At 45.4% G+C, this 16758-nt stretch overlaps 1 protein-coding gene across 1 annotated transcript in view; it reads left to right on the forward strand.

Moving 5' to 3' along the window:
* MBOAT1 (membrane bound O-acyltransferase domain containing 1) overlaps positions 1–16758 on the forward strand; it is a 79814-nt gene that overhangs the window by 25820 nt on the left and 37236 nt on the right. The window contains exons 2-4 of the mRNA XM_054020568.1: positions 6519–6664; positions 8004–8081; positions 15435–15530. Of these exons, the coding sequence (XP_053876543.1) occupies positions 6519–6664; positions 8004–8081; positions 15435–15530 (320 nt within the window). The remainder of the gene's footprint in view (positions 1–6518; positions 6665–8003; positions 8082–15434; positions 15531–16758) is intronic.

A 16758-nucleotide genomic window follows, 5' to 3' on the forward strand; every position in this document is an offset into this window, starting at 1 on the left:
GGGAAACACATACAGGGTAGCGCAAAAGGGGTCAGCTTTATCTTACGGAGTGTCTGTGGGAATGATAAGGGGGAGCATGGCCCTCTTGCATCATATGCCCTCTCTGTTCTCAGACATGGCCATGTAGGGGCTCCAATACCTGGGGCTAGGGGGCAGATGCCTGGAAGTGATCACTTCTCTCTCTTCTGCCAGACCAGCCACGTCTGTCAGATCACTGTCTCCTCTTATTAAAAATAAAGTGTGGATGACTGGGCCCTTTAAAGGTGACCTTTTTTTGGTAATGATGACCTACCTACAGTATTGTATGTTCAGGAGAATCACATAATCAGTAGTAGTATGCTTGGATAATGTCATTCACAGAGTCCAGACAGTGGGCTGTTGGTCGTTTGGTTTGATTTGGTTAGTAGGTTTTTAGATGCAGTTTGGATTTCAGGGCCCTATGACAAACACAATTAATAAGTAATTGTTCGTGGGGAAAAATAGAATGAATATAGGAAAAAACATGAAATGTAATTCCTTTCTTCACCATACATGCTATGCACTGACGATTCCCTTGGTCTGTCAAAGATAAAGTAGATAAGGAAATGTTATTTACTCCTTCTCATAGCACAAGAATTAGGGGTCACCAAATGAAATTAATAGGCAGTAGGTTTAAAACAAACAAAAGGAAGTATTTCTTTATACAATGCACAGTCAACCTGTGGAACTCCTTGCCAGAGGATGTTGAGAAGACCAAGGCTATAACAGGATTCAAAAAAGAACTAGATCCATTCATGGAGGATAAGTGCATCAGTGGCTACTAATTTGGATGGGCAGGGATGGTGTCCCTAGCCTCTGTTTGCCAGAAGCTGATAATGGGCAACAGGGGATGGATCACTTGATGATTACCTGTTCTGTTCACTCCCTCTGGGGTACCTGGCATTGGCCACTGCCGGAAGACAGGATACTGAGCTAGATGGACCTTTGGTCTGACCTAGTATGGCCGTTCTTATATCACCTACAGCTTCCCCAGACTTGAGGCTTAGCTTTGCAGCTACTGTTCTCTGGTTGAGGAGCTCTCAATAACAGTCCATCCAGTTCCATTCCTTTATTAACTGCATGGTTGGAGTTGCCCCAACTTCTCTCTTTCTTCAGTGGCAGAATGCCTTGCTGCTGCATTATATTGCTGCCTTCACCAGCTGACTGATGGACCAAGAGACAAGTTGAATAATGAAAACTGAGGGGATGGTGGTATCTTTCCAAGGCTGGTCTTGGCAGCATACTGTGTGCTCTGATGGCTCATTTATTGTATCTTATTCAGTAGAAATTGGCTTTGTAGAAAGCCAATGCATTTCTTTCATGTTGTCAAGGCTGAAGAAGTTTGAAATGAAAAGATCCGAAGGCAACCTTGAATGGGCATGTGCAGTTAAAAGATGGGTTATGTAATATACAAATAGTTATAGGTTTGAAACAGAAGGGATCAGTTTTAAGATAAGTGAATAATTATTTTCCTAAGTCAACATTCAGAATCCCCTAATTCATTATTTCCACTGTGCTGTTAGCAACACCAACAACAGAAATGGTATGAACCAAAAGGAGGGTGGTTTTATGCTCTTCTGCCAATGTGGCAATTCCCACAGTCAGGGATTTTTGGGGTCAGGGAGAAAGAATGAACTTTCCTTCTTTGTGGTCCAGCACTGAGTGCACACAAATTGTATCATATAAAGTTACTTTAAATCATAGGCATGTGCTCAGTTTTGAAAATTAGGGGGAATGTTTGTTCTTCATAGCAACCTTACTTAACTACCTCAAATATGTATGGTAAGCAAAGGGTCCCAAAGGAATCTGCATAATAAACTGCAGTATGCTTATTGTGTTATAACCCCACTCTCTCTCTCTGTATGTATGTGATACACACACACACACACAACATATGATATGCATGTAATAATTTATTATGCACTGTTGACTGTTTCTCTTCCTCTTCTCCTGAGATGTAGAATTCTCCCCTCCCTCAGAATTAGTTTCCCTGATGCAGAGAATGGACAAGATTCAGTCTGGCATGAAAACCAATTTTTCTAGACAATAAAAAGCTGCAGCTTTAAACCACACTACATGGTTAGAAATGGGAATTTTATACCATTGGGAAAAGGATTCCCAGCTTTCTAATGGGGCCCAGCATTTGCATCAAGCCCTGGAAGATCCTGTGAAAAAAGACTTTAAATCTGTGATAATTTTAAGTTTAGAAAAGATTGTGGTTAAATTTTTAGATTTTTTGAACCTTGCACAGCTGAACTCATGGGTAGTGATTTGTAGAAGTGTTGAGCACCTGCCACTCCTGCTGGCAGTCAGTGGGAGCCGTGAGCATTCATGACCTCTGAAAATCAGTCTCATGGTAACTAAGGCCCTGATCCTGCAATGCGGATAAAACCTTTATACCACATCATGTTGTGCATACCCTTGTAGGTACAGTAGAACCTCAGAGTTACAAACACCAGAGTTATGAACTGACCAGTAAAACCACAGACCTCATTTGGAACTGGAAGTACACAATCAGGCAGGGGGAGGAGGGAGGCAAATATAGTACAGTACTGTGTTAAAAGTAAACTACTAAAAAAAGGGGGGGGGAAGCAGCATTTTTCTTCTGCATAGTAAAGTTTCAAAGCTGAATTAAGTCAATGTTCAGTTGTAAACTTTTGGAAGAACAACCATAATGTTTTGTTCAGAGTTAGTTAATGAACAACCTCCATTCCAGAGGCGTTTGTGATTCTGAGGTTCTACTGTATTAAATATACATATAGATTGCATGAGTGTTTTCTCTAATAAAATTGCAAACAAACAATGCTTAGTGTTATGTTTTATCATGGTCTAGTTAGAGGGGGTGAAAAACGATGCATATATTTAAGGCATCACATTACATATTGCCCAAGATGCAGAAGAAGAAAATGGTACAAGTATAATTTATGCACAGTGGTTTCTTTGTTGATAGAAAACCTGTGAGGAACAGATTTTAGATAATTATGCACATTAGCAGTAAACAAAATGAAACAAAAATACAGCATATTCTTGCTGGAGTAGCTTTATCAGTTGGATAAGGATATGGAGGAAAGGATGTTGAATGCCTGCATTAGAGTTTGGGTCATAGCAGGTGAGAAGAAGGAGATGACCAGGGTAGGGGTGAGTGTGCCCTCAGTCAGTGAAAAGGCAGACTCTTAACATTGTAAACCACATCCTCTGCTTCTGTGAAATAGTTAGAAAACAAGTGTTTGATCTTGAAAACCATGCCATTTATACTGCTTTCTCATTCCCTTTAGAGTAGTGCTTAGTCATTTACTTTCAAAATGACTTTCAGGGGTGCTGCTATTTCAATTTGTTCTTCTTTGATTCCCTCACTGTAACCTTCCTTTTCAGATACTGTAAATTACTTCTGAATTGTTAGCTCTCTAAATTAGATTTCCTGCCTTAATGGCATGTTGTAACCATGGTGCTGCAGGCAACTGTTAGTTTAATTCAGGGCAAGAGGGTTAAGTGAAAATTACAATTCCAAGATTATCACTCTCCATGTAAATTAGATCTATGGCATTAGAGCTTCTTATAAAGAAATTGCCTTTAAGCATTGAAAGTAGAATGAAAGTTCGAGCTAGAGTTTGCTTTTACTTTTATCCCAGTGTAAGGAGCAACATGTAGCTGTACTGTCCCAAAAGCAGCACAGGGAGGGAATTGTGACTCTGAAGGTCTAAGGCACAACCAAGATCTTGGATTGAATGGTCAATGAAATCGTGCGTGGGCTTTGCTGGTGAGCTTTCCATGACTAACGCTCCCACAAAACGGGGTGTTGTTTTTCTTTTAAACAGACACGCAGGTCAAAGTCCATGTCCTCTCCCTCTCTGTCCATCATGGGTAGGTGGGGTGGGCTTTGAGGAGCCTGCATAGTGGTTCAGCATTCCAGCCTGCCATGCAGCTTAGCTCCATCAAAGCTTACCTATGTACAGCCCCAAAAGAGAGGGGTTGGGGCAGGCTTTGAGGGCAAGTACATTGGCAAGTTGGCATATCCATGTGGCCCCACATACATGGGGCACAACCTGAGTCTTTGGGCTGTAGCAGTGGCCATGGAGTGGCTATACTGCCACTTTGCAGACCTGCGGAGCAGATGTCCTCCTCCACTTCCAGATCCCTTTGGACCCCCCACACACTATGCTAAGCCTGACTATGTGAGGTTGGTGTTCCAAGAGTGCTCTAAATGTAAACAGTGTTAATACATAATGTGACAGCAGCCTGTGCTCAAGAATTTGTACAATAGTTTCTGGGTTTTATAGGACCAATAAAGTCATCTTGCTGTACACTGCAAATGGCTTTCTCTGAGATCCTCTTTATATCTGCTTTTAATACTTGATACAGACGGAAGGAGTAATTCCCTTATTCAGGCTTAAAGTATTGTCATGGTGAGAGAAGCCTCCTATGTTTATTCCTGAGTTGTAATCATATGATGCCTTTCATTGTTTAAGTGCTGACTATATGACTAAGTTGTACAAGACACAAGTGGAGACTGGCCCTGTCGAAAGAGCTTGCAGTCTAAAATCCTACATGTTTTGAACTTTAGACCTGCAGCAGTATCCGTTTTATAAATACTGAAATAAATAGTTTTGTTTAATAATTGAACCAACAAATATTTACAGAAATCATTCACTGTAACAAGACCATTCTGAATATGAATGTGATCTGCCATGCCAAAGACCTTAAGGGTATGTCTATACTGCAGTGTAACCCCAGGGTTCAAACTGAGGCTCAAGCCTAACCCCCCTTCTGTATATACACAAATAGTGCTAGCCCAGGGCTTGGACCAGGGTTCTGGGATGCCATGGGGGTGGAGGGTCTGAGCCTGAGTCAAGCCAGGAATTTGCAACGTAGATGCAGCCCTATTGGACTCAGAGTCTGGGAGTCTGTCAAAAGTATTTCACAGCCACACAGGCCAACTTTCTTTGTTCTCTGGACAGTCAAGTTTTCCCACACTGTACCAGAAAGAAAGGACTAGCGTGGCCACATTTTGGGAGATGCTAGGAAGGCTGGGATATGGGTGGTTGGAGTCGGGCACGCATAATGAGGTATAGATATTGGAGCCTGAGGTTGGGTCCCAGGTTTCAACAATTCCTAACCTAAAGTTACAAATGAGTGTAGATGCTCAAGCCCTAGGTTACTAAACCCAGGGTCTGCTAACTTGAGTTCTACTAACCCTGGGCTTATTTTGCAGTGTAGGCATACCCTAAGAGATCACAGTCCTGAACTGTTTATTTAATATGTGACTTTCATGTGGAAAATAAGTCAGACCCAGGCAGCCTTAGTTCAAAGGATTTCCCAATGAGATATGCTAACTTGGTCTAGATTCACAGCTTAGTACAGGGGTTGGCAACCTTTCAGAAGGGGTGTGCCGAGTCTTCATTTATTCACTCTAATTTAAGGTTTTGCGTGCCAGTAATACATTTTAACGTTTTTAGAAGGTCTCTTTCTATAAGTCTGTAATCTATAACTAAACAGTTATTGTATGTAAAGTAAATAAGGTTTTTAAAATGTTTAAGAAGCTTCATTTAAAATTAAATTAAAATGCAGAGCCCCCTAGACTGATGGCCAGGACCCGGGCAGTGTGCCACTGAAAATCAGCTCGCGTGCCGCCTTCGGCACACGTGCCATAGATTGCCTACCCCTGGCTTAGTATGTTGCCAAAGAGCTTGAGGTGAATGTTCAAGAAAAGGTCTGCAGCAAAATAATGTAAATCTAATCTTATCTGTCTAGGTTCCCATATTCTGTCCATCATTGAGGTATCTGAGCACCTTACACATTTATTAGAAAGAACAAAAGAGCTTTATTTGTTTTAACTCTGTGGGTTTTGTGGGGCAATTGAGGGGAAGGGCAGTGGAAGAAGCAAGCTTTGTGTTTTGCTTTGAATACACGGAGGCTTGTGGCTATTCTGGGCTCTTCTGGGAGTGAATTCCATTTGTGGGCTCTGTCTCCTGCACACACAAGCCTCACTCTTGAGGTTGGCAGTTCCCATTACCGTAGCTAATTTCTGTTTTAATGAGCAGAACTCCTTATTATGGACCTCATTGTTTCCAGCCTCTGCTGCTTGGGCATGCACTGGGAGGAGAGGCCTCAAGGAGGTTGGTGCATTATGGGGAGTGGTGGGCAGAACCAAGATTCTACCCATTTCCACCCCTGCCCATCTGTGCTGAAGGATAAAAAACAGCCATGCAGGGGCTGCTGTTACTTCTGGATGGGACTGTTGAATGACCCACACTCTGGCCCATAGGTTTTGATCCTTTTGTCCTTAGTCAAGCAAAGCTCCCATGGACTTTACTGGGAGCTTTGCCCAGGAAACAAGGTCAACCCCTTTATTCTTTTTCCTCCTGGATCTACTCTAGTTTCTTGTGATAGGTGAGAAATTCTATATAGCTTTTTCCAGAGTCACAAAAGGAAGCTGTTGTGATCTCCAGCAATGAAGTCTGTGGCCAGGTAACATTCCAAATTTCTTTATTTGTTTGTTTTAGGTCAATTTTGTAGCCTGTCAGCTGTTTGCCTTGTTGGCTGCTTTTTGGTTTCGCATTTATTTGAGCCCCAGCAATGTCAGTTCCGTTGTTCGTCATGCATTTGCCACTCTCTTTGGAATATACTTTGCTGTTTTCTGTTTTGGATGGTGAGTATTTAACTTTCAGATAAACAAATTATGCTAGCAATTATGTTTTATTTCATGTCAGTTTTCCTAGATTATTTGTGTTCTGTCCTGAGACAACTTGTGTGTTGCAGTCAGGGCCGGCTCTCGCTTTTTTGCCGCCCTAGGCAAAAAAAGCCGCCCTGCCCCCCCCCCCCCCCGAGCGCGGCAGGGGAGAGCGCCGAGCCCTGCCGCGGGCCCGCAATCCCCGACCGGCCGGAGCGCCGGGAGCAGGGCGGAGAGCCTGGCCGGGGCTCTCCGCTCTCCCCAGTGGCCAGAGTGCCGCGGGGAGGGCGGAGAGCCCCCAGCGGCCAGAGTGCCGGGAGGAGGGCGGAGAGCCCGGACGGGGCTCTCTGCTCTCCCTGGCGGCCAGAGCGCTGGGGGGAGGGCGGCAAGCCCAGCCGGGGCTCTCCGCTCTCCCCGGCGGCCACAGTGCTGGGGGGAGGGCGGCGAGCCCGCCGCAGCTCTCCGCTCTCCCCGACCGGCCGGAGCGCTGCGGGGAGGGCGCCAAGCCCACTGCGGCTCCGCTCTCCCCTGCGGCCGGAGCGCCGGCGGAGAGCCCTGGCCGGAGCGCCACGGGGAGGGTGGCGAGCCCAGTCGCGGCCCCGCTCTCGGGCCGGAACGCCCTGCCACGCCGCCCCCTCCAGGTGCCGCCCCAAGCACATGCTTGGTGGGCTGGTGCCTGGAGCCGGCCCTGGTTGCAGTCCTGCAAAACAACGACCACCTAACCGCCACAAAGCCCGGAACAAACTGAAATGACTTGTAGATGTTTATTTGCAGTGTTGTTGTAGACCTGTTGGTCCCACGACATTAGAGAGACAAGGTGGGTGAGGTAATATCTTCTATTGGTCCAACTTCTGTTGGTGAGAGAGACAAGCTGAAGAAAAGCTCTATGTAGCTCTAGAGCTGGTCTCTCTCTCTCCAACAGATGTTGGTCCAATAAAAAATATTCCCTCCCCACCTTGTCTCTCTTGTAGATGTATGTTGTATTTATCTATGGCAAGTTTACTGCAGTCATCAAAGAGACACCATCACCCAAGAAGACATAAAAATATATCTTCATTAGAGGAGATGCATTCATTGTTGAGTATTTAATTTTCTTTTTTTTTAAAAAAAGAACATTTTAGGCCCAAACTGGTTGACAGGATTCTTACTTGAAGCACTGTTCTCTTCACGGTATAAAAACTGCATTGTGGGGTGGCTCCATGTTTACTGGCTCTATTTCAAATTTAGTTAGCTTACATGGTAGAAAAGGGATTTTTTTTCCATCAGCCCTGCAGTCTTACTCTGAGACTATCTAAATGTTTATCTTTTTGTTTTCAAGGTACTCGATCCATATTTTTGTACTGGTGATGATGAGCTATGGCATCATGAACATTGCAAGTATTCCCAACATCCACAGGTAAAGTTACATGAGGGCAAGAATTCAATTACCCTGTTCCATCTAGAGGCTGGCAGCAACACAGAAGTTCATTTTGGTACCTTATCTCTCTCACCACCTGAGTTCTCCACTCAGTTGCAGCAGTTTTATGGATTTAACTACAGTATCCACTGTATTGTCTAAATTTTGTGGATTTTTAGTTAGTGTATCACATCTGCCTACCAAAGAGAGGGAAGGCGTTTTGTACTTTGCCCAGTTTAGCCTCCTGCAGCTTCAGCAATTTACATGGAGACCTCTTGTTTTTAAGTTGTTATTGGAGATTATGTCAAGCCACACACTCTTCAGTGTTGTGTCCTGGTGAATGGGTTTTAAAAACCCTATTTTTAATTTTTCCCTCTTGCTGTTTGGCCTTTATGCATTTCCCATTTACCCTTGAGTTAGATAGTCAGAATAAGATCACACGCAGTTCAAAATCTGTGTTTTGTGAAACAAGTCAGTATTTTGGTACAGTAACTCCTGACTTAAAGACATCCCGGTTAACGTTGTTTCATTGTTATGTTGCTGATCAGTTAGGGAACATGCTCGTTTAAAGTTATGCAATGCTCCCTTCTAACGTCGTTTGGCAACCGCCTGCTTTGTCCACTACTTGCAGGAAGAGCAGCCCGTTGCAGCTAGCTGGTGGGGGCTTGGAACCAGGGTGGACCGGCAGCCCCCCATCAGCTCCCTGCTCCCCTAAATTCCCTGTGCTGCAGCTGCCCAGCAGGCTATCAATTGCCAGCAGTTCAGCTGTCCCTCCCCCCACTGCCATGTGTTGCTCCTGCCCTCTGCCTTGGAGCAGCTCCCCGAGACTTCTGCTTGCCGTTCCGGGGGGTAAGGGAGTAAGAGGGGGGCAGTCAGGATGTCCCCTTCCACCCATGCTCCCCACTTACCCCATCTTCCATAGCACAGGGGGGACACACGACAGGGCTCAGGACAGAGGGAGCTTGCTGGCAGCAGCTGCGGTCTCAGCAAGCTGATCTAATTAACAAGGCAGTGTACTTAAGAATAGGATCAGCATACTTAAAGGGGAAATGCACATCTCTCGCTCTCTCTCACATATGGTGGGTGTCTCTGTCTCTGTCTGCGATGCTGTCTCCCCTCCCTCCATTCCTGCTGCCTTGTAGAGTGTGAGAATTAACCCTTGAGGGCTCAGCCAATTGCTAGTTCATCATTTAGCAGTAAGGCATTCCCTGGGAAATATCCCACCCTCTGACTCCACCACCTCAACCAAGCTTCACAATCATCATCACTGTGTAGCCCACGAAAGCTTATGCTCAAATAAATTTGTTAGTCTCTAAGGTGCCACAAGTACTCCTGTTCTTTTTGCAGTATTACATTGTTTGATTAAAACTTATACTGTATGTGTGTGTGTGTGAGAGTGTGTGTGTGTATATATGTATGTATATATATTAGTCTTTTGTCTGGTGAAAAAAATTTCCCTGGAACCTAACCCCCGCATTTACATTAATTCTTATGGGGAAATTGGATTCGCTTAACATCGTTTTGCTTAAAGTCGCATTTTTCAGAAACATAACTACAATGTTAAGTGAGGAGTTACTGTACTGGACACAGAGCTTCACAGAACTGCAAATACAGGAAATGCCATTGACTTGATGACAAGAGAGCATTAAACCATCACCAGCCCAAAAGTAAAAGTTATAGACTGTCAGATTGTATTTGTTCCTTATGCTAAGATCAAAAAGAAAGGTACTGAAACTACCGTAGCCAGGTGTATGTTTAGTGCAGGGGTCGGCAACCTACGGCACATGTGCCAAACATGGCACGTGAGCCGATTCTGAATGGCACACAGCCTGCCGGTGAGAGGAGGAGAGGCGGAGGGGCCGGAAAGCGCCACGCTCGGGGAAGAAGCAGGGGAGGAGGGAAGCTTGGCTGCGGCAGGACCAAACTTCTGCCTCCTGCCCCGGCAGGGGAGAGTGGTGTGGGGGGGTCCTGGCCCCCTACCCCACTCAGCCCCCCCGCCCACCGCTCTTCCCTGCGGGGGCAGGAGGCAGAAGCTTGGTCCTGCGGCAGCCAAGCTTCCCTCCTCCCCCCGCTTTTTCCCACAGCTTGTTGCATTCCGGCCCCTCTGCCCCTCCTCCTCCCTCTCCCTGCCGGGATGGCCCTTGCAAGGGGGAGGGGGAAGAGCTGCAGGCTGCACACAGCTCCGTAGAGCAGGCAGAGAGAGGTAGGGACGGGCCTTTGGGAAGGGGGTAGAACAGGGCATATCCCTCCCAGCCCCCTGCCATGAGCCGCTCAGGGCAGGGGGCTGGGAGCACCCCCACGAGCCGAGCACCCCAGCCTTCTGCCCTGCACCCCCCCACACATCCTCCAGCCCTCTGCCCTGACCTCCCCCCAACACCCACGCAGCCTTCTGCCCTGCACCCCCCACACACCCAGCCTTCTACCCTGCACCCCTCAGCCCTCTGCCCTGACCTCAAGTCGCCCCCAACACCCAGCCCTCTGCCCTGCACCTCCACACACCCCCAGCCCTCTGCCCTGACCTCCCTCCAACACCCAGCCTTTTGCCCTGCACCTCCACACACCCCCAGCCCTCTGCCCTGAACCCCCCCCACACCCAGCCTTCTGCCCTGCACCTCCACACCCCCCAGCCCTCTGCCCTGCACCTCCACACACCCCCAGCCCTCTGCCCTGACCTTGAGTCGCCCCCAACACCCAGCCTTCTGCCCTGCACCTGCACCACCCCCAGCCCTCTGCCCTGACCTCCCCCCAACACCCAGCCTTCTGCCCTGCACCTCCACACACCCCCAGCCATCTGCCCTGAACACCCCCCACACCCAGCCTTTTGCCCTGCACCTCCACACACCCCCAGCCATCTGCCCTGAACACCCCCCACACCCAGCCTTTTGCCCTGCACCTCCACACACCCACAGCCCTCTGCCCTGACCTCGAGTCCCCCCCAACACCCAGCCTTCTGCCCTGCACCTCCACACACACCCCAGCCCTCTGCTCTGACCTCGAGTCGCCCTGCTCAGCCCACTGCAGGCCTAGGTGAACAGAACCCCAGACTGGAAGCGGGCTGAACAGGCTGGCGGCGTAAGATCAGCATTTTAATTTAATTTTAAATGAAGCTTCTTAAACATTTTGAAAACCTTGTTTACTTTACAACAATAGTTTAGTTATATAATATAGGCTTATAGAGCGAGACCTTCTAAAAAATGTTAACATGTATTACCGGCACGCGAAACCTTAAATTAAAGTGAATAAATGAAGACTCGGCACACCGCTTCTGAAAGGTTGCCGACCCCTGGTTTAGTGTCTCACTGAACCTTATTGGGCAGATGGTACCTTGATCAGAATTGGCAAACTCTGTTGAAACCATAGCTGATTCTTGTACGAAGATAGGAAGCATCTATAAAAGAGATTTACAGGGCAGTAGAGTAGTTCTCTTTGTAATATTTTGCAAAACATAATCACAGATAATGTATGGTCTCAGAGTTCTCCAAGCAATAGTTCTTTGTTAGGGTTCAGCATGCTGAGCATTTCTTTCTCTGCATGTGGAATTGCTTTTCACTTGCTGTTATTTTGAGCCCTTAGTTGAAGATATGGAGGTAGTAGTGTTACCTGGAAAATTGGTTTCTGTAAGTAATCTAGAGGAACATGCCAGCTGGCAGCCTGAGAGTTATTCCACTTTTTTGTTTTGGGTTGACTTGGGCATTGCTTAGACCATTGGATTAATGCTCCCGTTAGGTCTAGTTTTGGTTTGTAACATATATCCTCTTGCCCTACTCTCTTTGTGCAAGTTTTTTAACTCCCCTTCATTGGCTTAGACATACTCCTGTGGCCACTGCAGTTGTACCTGAAGACAGAATCCCTGTGCTTGCTTATCATTTGGTAGGGGCTTTCTGAGGGTCAACGATAGTTATGTGTGCATCAACCATCTCCCCTTCTGTCTTGTCAGTTCTTCAGACAATCTCTCTCCAGTGAGTCTAATGTCCAGTCTAGTACATTTTTTAAAGTAGGATTTATTTATAAATATCTTACAGTGGCAGGCAATAAAATTAAATAAGTGACGTGCAAAGTACGAATTGTTGCTAGAGGTAGATGACTTGCAACTGTACGCGGTGGCTCTTCTATGAAGTACCCCTCATGTAACAGCCAATGGGAAAACATGCAAAGGAGAAGGCATCCAGCCTAGAATCCATGATTGTTCCAAACAGGCAGGGGCAGGCAGCAGGGAACACTGGTAGCAGCGAAGCAAGATTTTCATGGAGAGGGTATGAGAGAGTGGCATAATTAGAGGCCACTTCTGACAATTTGATCCTAAATGAGTTTCCCAAGGTGGCCACATAGGACAGTCACACGGCAGAGCCAGAACTAGAACCTAGAAATCCTGATATAGTTGATAACTAGCACTACGCTGCCTGTGTGAGAAGACATCAGAGAGAAAAGGTGCTAAAATACGCTTTGTTTCTTTCTTGATCAGTACTGTTGCCTGTGTCTTGGGGAAAGAAGGGAGCAATCTATTGTTCTGGATCAGTGGACCAAGTTGTAGAAACCAAATCTACAGCTAGAAATCCAATATTTATTCATGCCTGCATAGGAGAATGAGAAGAAATGGGCATACATTCAAGTTAAAGGATTTTCCTCTCACTCTTACTGTTTAGCCAATTATTCATGATGGAAAAAATAGCATATGTTGCACCACAAATGAAGCCAGTTTACATAATGTTGTTGGCTATTAGAGTGCAATAGTGAGTCATACTTTGAACTGCATTGGTTTGAAATTGTGATGGAACATGCTGAAAATCTTAGCAGGGCTGGGGAAGTTGGAACAGTGCCATTCCTCATTCTTAGCAATAGCTTTGTGGCTCACACATAACATGTTCAAATTAATTGAGGCAACATGAAAAGTAACTTAAATGATAAATGTTATGGGCTAAAACAGGGCTTGAAAACTGCAGCCAACAACTGCTGGCTTAAAAACCTGAGCCTATTCATAGTGTTTAATACACTGTGTCCCCAAGCCATGCCCCGTTCCTTCAGCAATGTACGAGAATATTGATAATAGGAATATAAAAAAGTATATTTTCTCAGGGGAGAGATTTCTCATGGAGTGAGGTAAAAAAGAGAGTAAGGGAAATAACGAAAGTATGAATGCATGAATGAGTCTAAACTGCACCCTTCCTATTCCCCATTAGTCCAGTCTCTGCATAGGCTGTTCTGTCTTCCTCTACTGGTTTGAGCCAGGAGGGCTGTAGTAGGTCAAACCCAGGCATGGGTTTGTTTTTTAAAATCAATACTCAAAACAGATAAATAAGGTCCTGCTGCCTGGCTCCTCCTAAAGCCTCTTCCACATAAGGTTTCTTTCCCTGCTCATACAACAGATGTCTCTAGCTAGGTTTTACACCTAGCTAGTGTGGAGAATCGCCTTCCAGGACTTTCATCCTAACATTGGGTCTCCTACAGGAGCCTTCCTGCTACCTGCAGGTCCCTCTCCCTAACCAAGCTACTTGCTGACCTTTTATCTGAGAACCAGGTGACCCTGCAGGCTGTCACCTGATCCCGCACCTGAACCCATCACCCGGGTTGTAAGTAATCAGTCACTGGTGGGCCTAAACACACCTCCCTTAAAGGGACAAAGGCCTGGCTCCGCCCCCTCCCAGCTGGCCAGTTCTTTTGCCATTTCATCTTCTGTTCTGTTTCCCATTCTGGTTTGTCCTGACTTGGGCTTGGTGGCCACAGCCTCACACTCGCCAGTCTGCCTGCCTGGTCTTCTGCTGGCCAATTTGTGCCACTGCTGTTTGGGTGTGAAGGCCTTGATTTCCCAATCATTAGGTTCCTGCCTGCCCCCTACTGCTAGGGCTCTATGGTCCTAGGCTCCAGTTGGCTGGTTTTGCTGATATGATGTTGGACCCTGATGGCCTCAGTTCTAGATGAGGTCTTAGGATCACCTGCTGTTCTCTTCTCAATTTGGTGTTCCAGCCTTCTGGTGCTCTGCTGCACCCTTCTGGATCTGCTGAATCTTGGTTCTGTTGGTCTCCTTCCTGCTCTTCTCTGTCTCAATTGGCAACCTACATCTGCTGGCATCCTCTTTCCTGTTCTGTTATGGATGGGGATGATGAGGAGAGGGAGAGGAAGTAACAGGGTTTAAGGATCACCCCTCCGTGTGCTGCACTGAGGATCTGCAACACTGCACTCCTTAAACCAGCGATACTCAGACTGCGGCCCATGAGCTCTTTAATGTGTCTCCTGCATGTCTTTGCAGCACATGATATCATAACACAGTGTGATTTAATTATTAACCAATCAGGATGCTTTTACTATGTTATTAACCAATTAAGTTATGAACTTGCACTAAGTTATTAACTTATTTGCTGTGAGAACTATATATATGGCAGACCTCTGTGGTTCGGGAGCCAAATTAGCCATCAGCAGTACCCAAAAGAGCCACAGTAGTGTGAAATATTTCCTCTCTCATACTGTTTTACTATAGTACTATTCATATTTAATGAAATAATGAATTCATGCTACTGTGACTCTTTTGGGTACTGCTGATCGCTAATTTGGCTCCTGAACCACTGAGATCTGAGAATCACTGCCTTAAACTATTAGAATGTCGGAATACAGGATACCATTAGCCTTCCTGCCTAACCTAATTTTACACTCACACAGGACACAAACCAGAGAGTGGATTTTTTTCAAACCCTAGTTAAAAAATACTTCCGGTGTGCATAACGGCCTATTTGAGCATGTAAAGCCAAAAGAAATTGTCTTCCAAATGTTACTGAAAACAATGTACAGCGATTTTGTACTCTTAAACAGGGCCGGCTCCAGGCACCAGCTTGTCAAGCAGGTGGTTGGGGCGGCCACTTCGGAGAGGGGCGGCAAGTCCAGCTATTCGGCAGCAATTCGGCAGACGGTCCCTCACTCCGGCTCAGAGCAAAGGACCTCCCGCCGAATTGCCACCGCAGATCGCGATCGCGGCTTTTTTTTTTTTTTTTTTTTTTGGCTGCTTGGGGGGCCAAAACCCTGCAGCCGGCCCCGCTCTTAAAGCATAATTATATTCTCTCTCTCTTGTTTTCTACAGACTTGCAATATGAGTGTCTCAAGTATTTCTGGTGTGTGTATGTACATAGAACAGAAAGGAAAATGGATAATCTCAACAGTATGTTAAATGTTATCTGGCTTCAGACACTTGAATTCTAGGACATAATTTTCCAAAGTGACTAGTAATTTTGAGTGTCTCAATTTTGATTATCATCCTGACATGTATAAATTTACTCTCATTTTTTGGTTTGCTTATATGAGGTGAATGTAAAGTCTTGACTCTGCTTCAGTTGGTAACTGTTCTGTTTGTTTGTATGTTCTGTTTAGGTACTCCTTTGTGGTGGCCATGGGATACCTCACATTGTGTCACATTAGCCGAATATACATATTTAATTATGGTATTCTCACTACAGATTTCTCTGGGTGAGTATCCAGCTCATATACTATGTCTGTTGATAAATTGTATAGTCAATTGCTTGATCACACTTTGGTTCATTATGAAATATATTCAAGAGGCAAATTATAGATTTATAAATATAAGGTTTATACCAGGGTAGAATATTCATATGTCTTGTCGTTTTCCTTTGGGACATTTCAGTATTAGCTTGTGAGAATAACTCCCTACCTGTTAATATGGAAAAATACTCATATGTCCTGACCCAGACCGTTTTCTTATCTCCTTAAGCCAAAGCTTACTTCAACTAATGCATGGTCTTATGGGATACCTGACATGAGTGGACAGAATTGTAGGGAGAGTATAATACATTCAGTTAACATAACTTCCCAATACTTATATTAACACTAAGCCTACCCATATATGTATTGGCTAACAATATAATTTATTATTAAATTATTGTAGAACTATAATTTAGTACAATTAAAAGAATGTCACACAGGGCGGTCCTGCAATCTTGTTTACTTAATCTTTCAAGAAATACTTGTTCAAAGTAAATAATGCATGATGTTAGACTGACTCAGTATTTCCATTAGCCAGCAAGGTGTGCCTGTGTGTGTTCTTGCACAATAGCACCTTGCCAGAGGTGGGGAGGGTCTGCTTATCTGCTTCTCCACCTTGAGTGGGGATGGGAGAGTAAGTTCCAAAGTTACTCTTTGGTGGTGGAGTGGGTCCTAGGTTATCTTCCTATCTGCCAATCCCTCAGTGTCCAAGGAAGCAGCAAGTCAGGTTGGCCCAAGCTGCTTCTTCCTTAAGTTTGTCTGGTTGGGTGGGATAGACTGTTGCTCTCTTTATTCCTTTCTTGAGAGTGCAATAGACCAGTATTGCCAGTCCCGGTGAGTGGCCCCAAGCCTTCTCTTTCCTCATTCTGATTCTACTCTGGGGGAGACGGTCCTTGGATTTTCCCAAAGCCCTTTCTTGCCAAGCTGGGAAAACAATGTGAGAGGAGCCATCTGGCCCTCTCCTGCTGAAAGGGAGAGAACTTCCAGAATAGCTGTAGCTGGTTGTTTCTTCCAGCTTTAAAGGGCCAGCTACCAGCAAAGCTGTTTTATCCCATTTTTGAAAGAGTGAAACATGCATGTTTTATTATAAGTCCTTTTCTGGATGCTTTGCTTTGGCATATATAAACTGTTCTTAGGATTATTTAGGTTTTTTAACTCTTTCTTACCCCAGTTACATATTTTTTCCCTTCTTCTT

This window comes from Malaclemys terrapin, chromosome 2 (assembly GCF_027887155.1).
Source record: "Malaclemys terrapin pileata isolate rMalTer1 chromosome 2, rMalTer1.hap1, whole genome shotgun sequence".
Classification (NCBI taxonomy): Eukaryota; Metazoa; Chordata; order Testudines; family Emydidae; genus Malaclemys; species Malaclemys terrapin.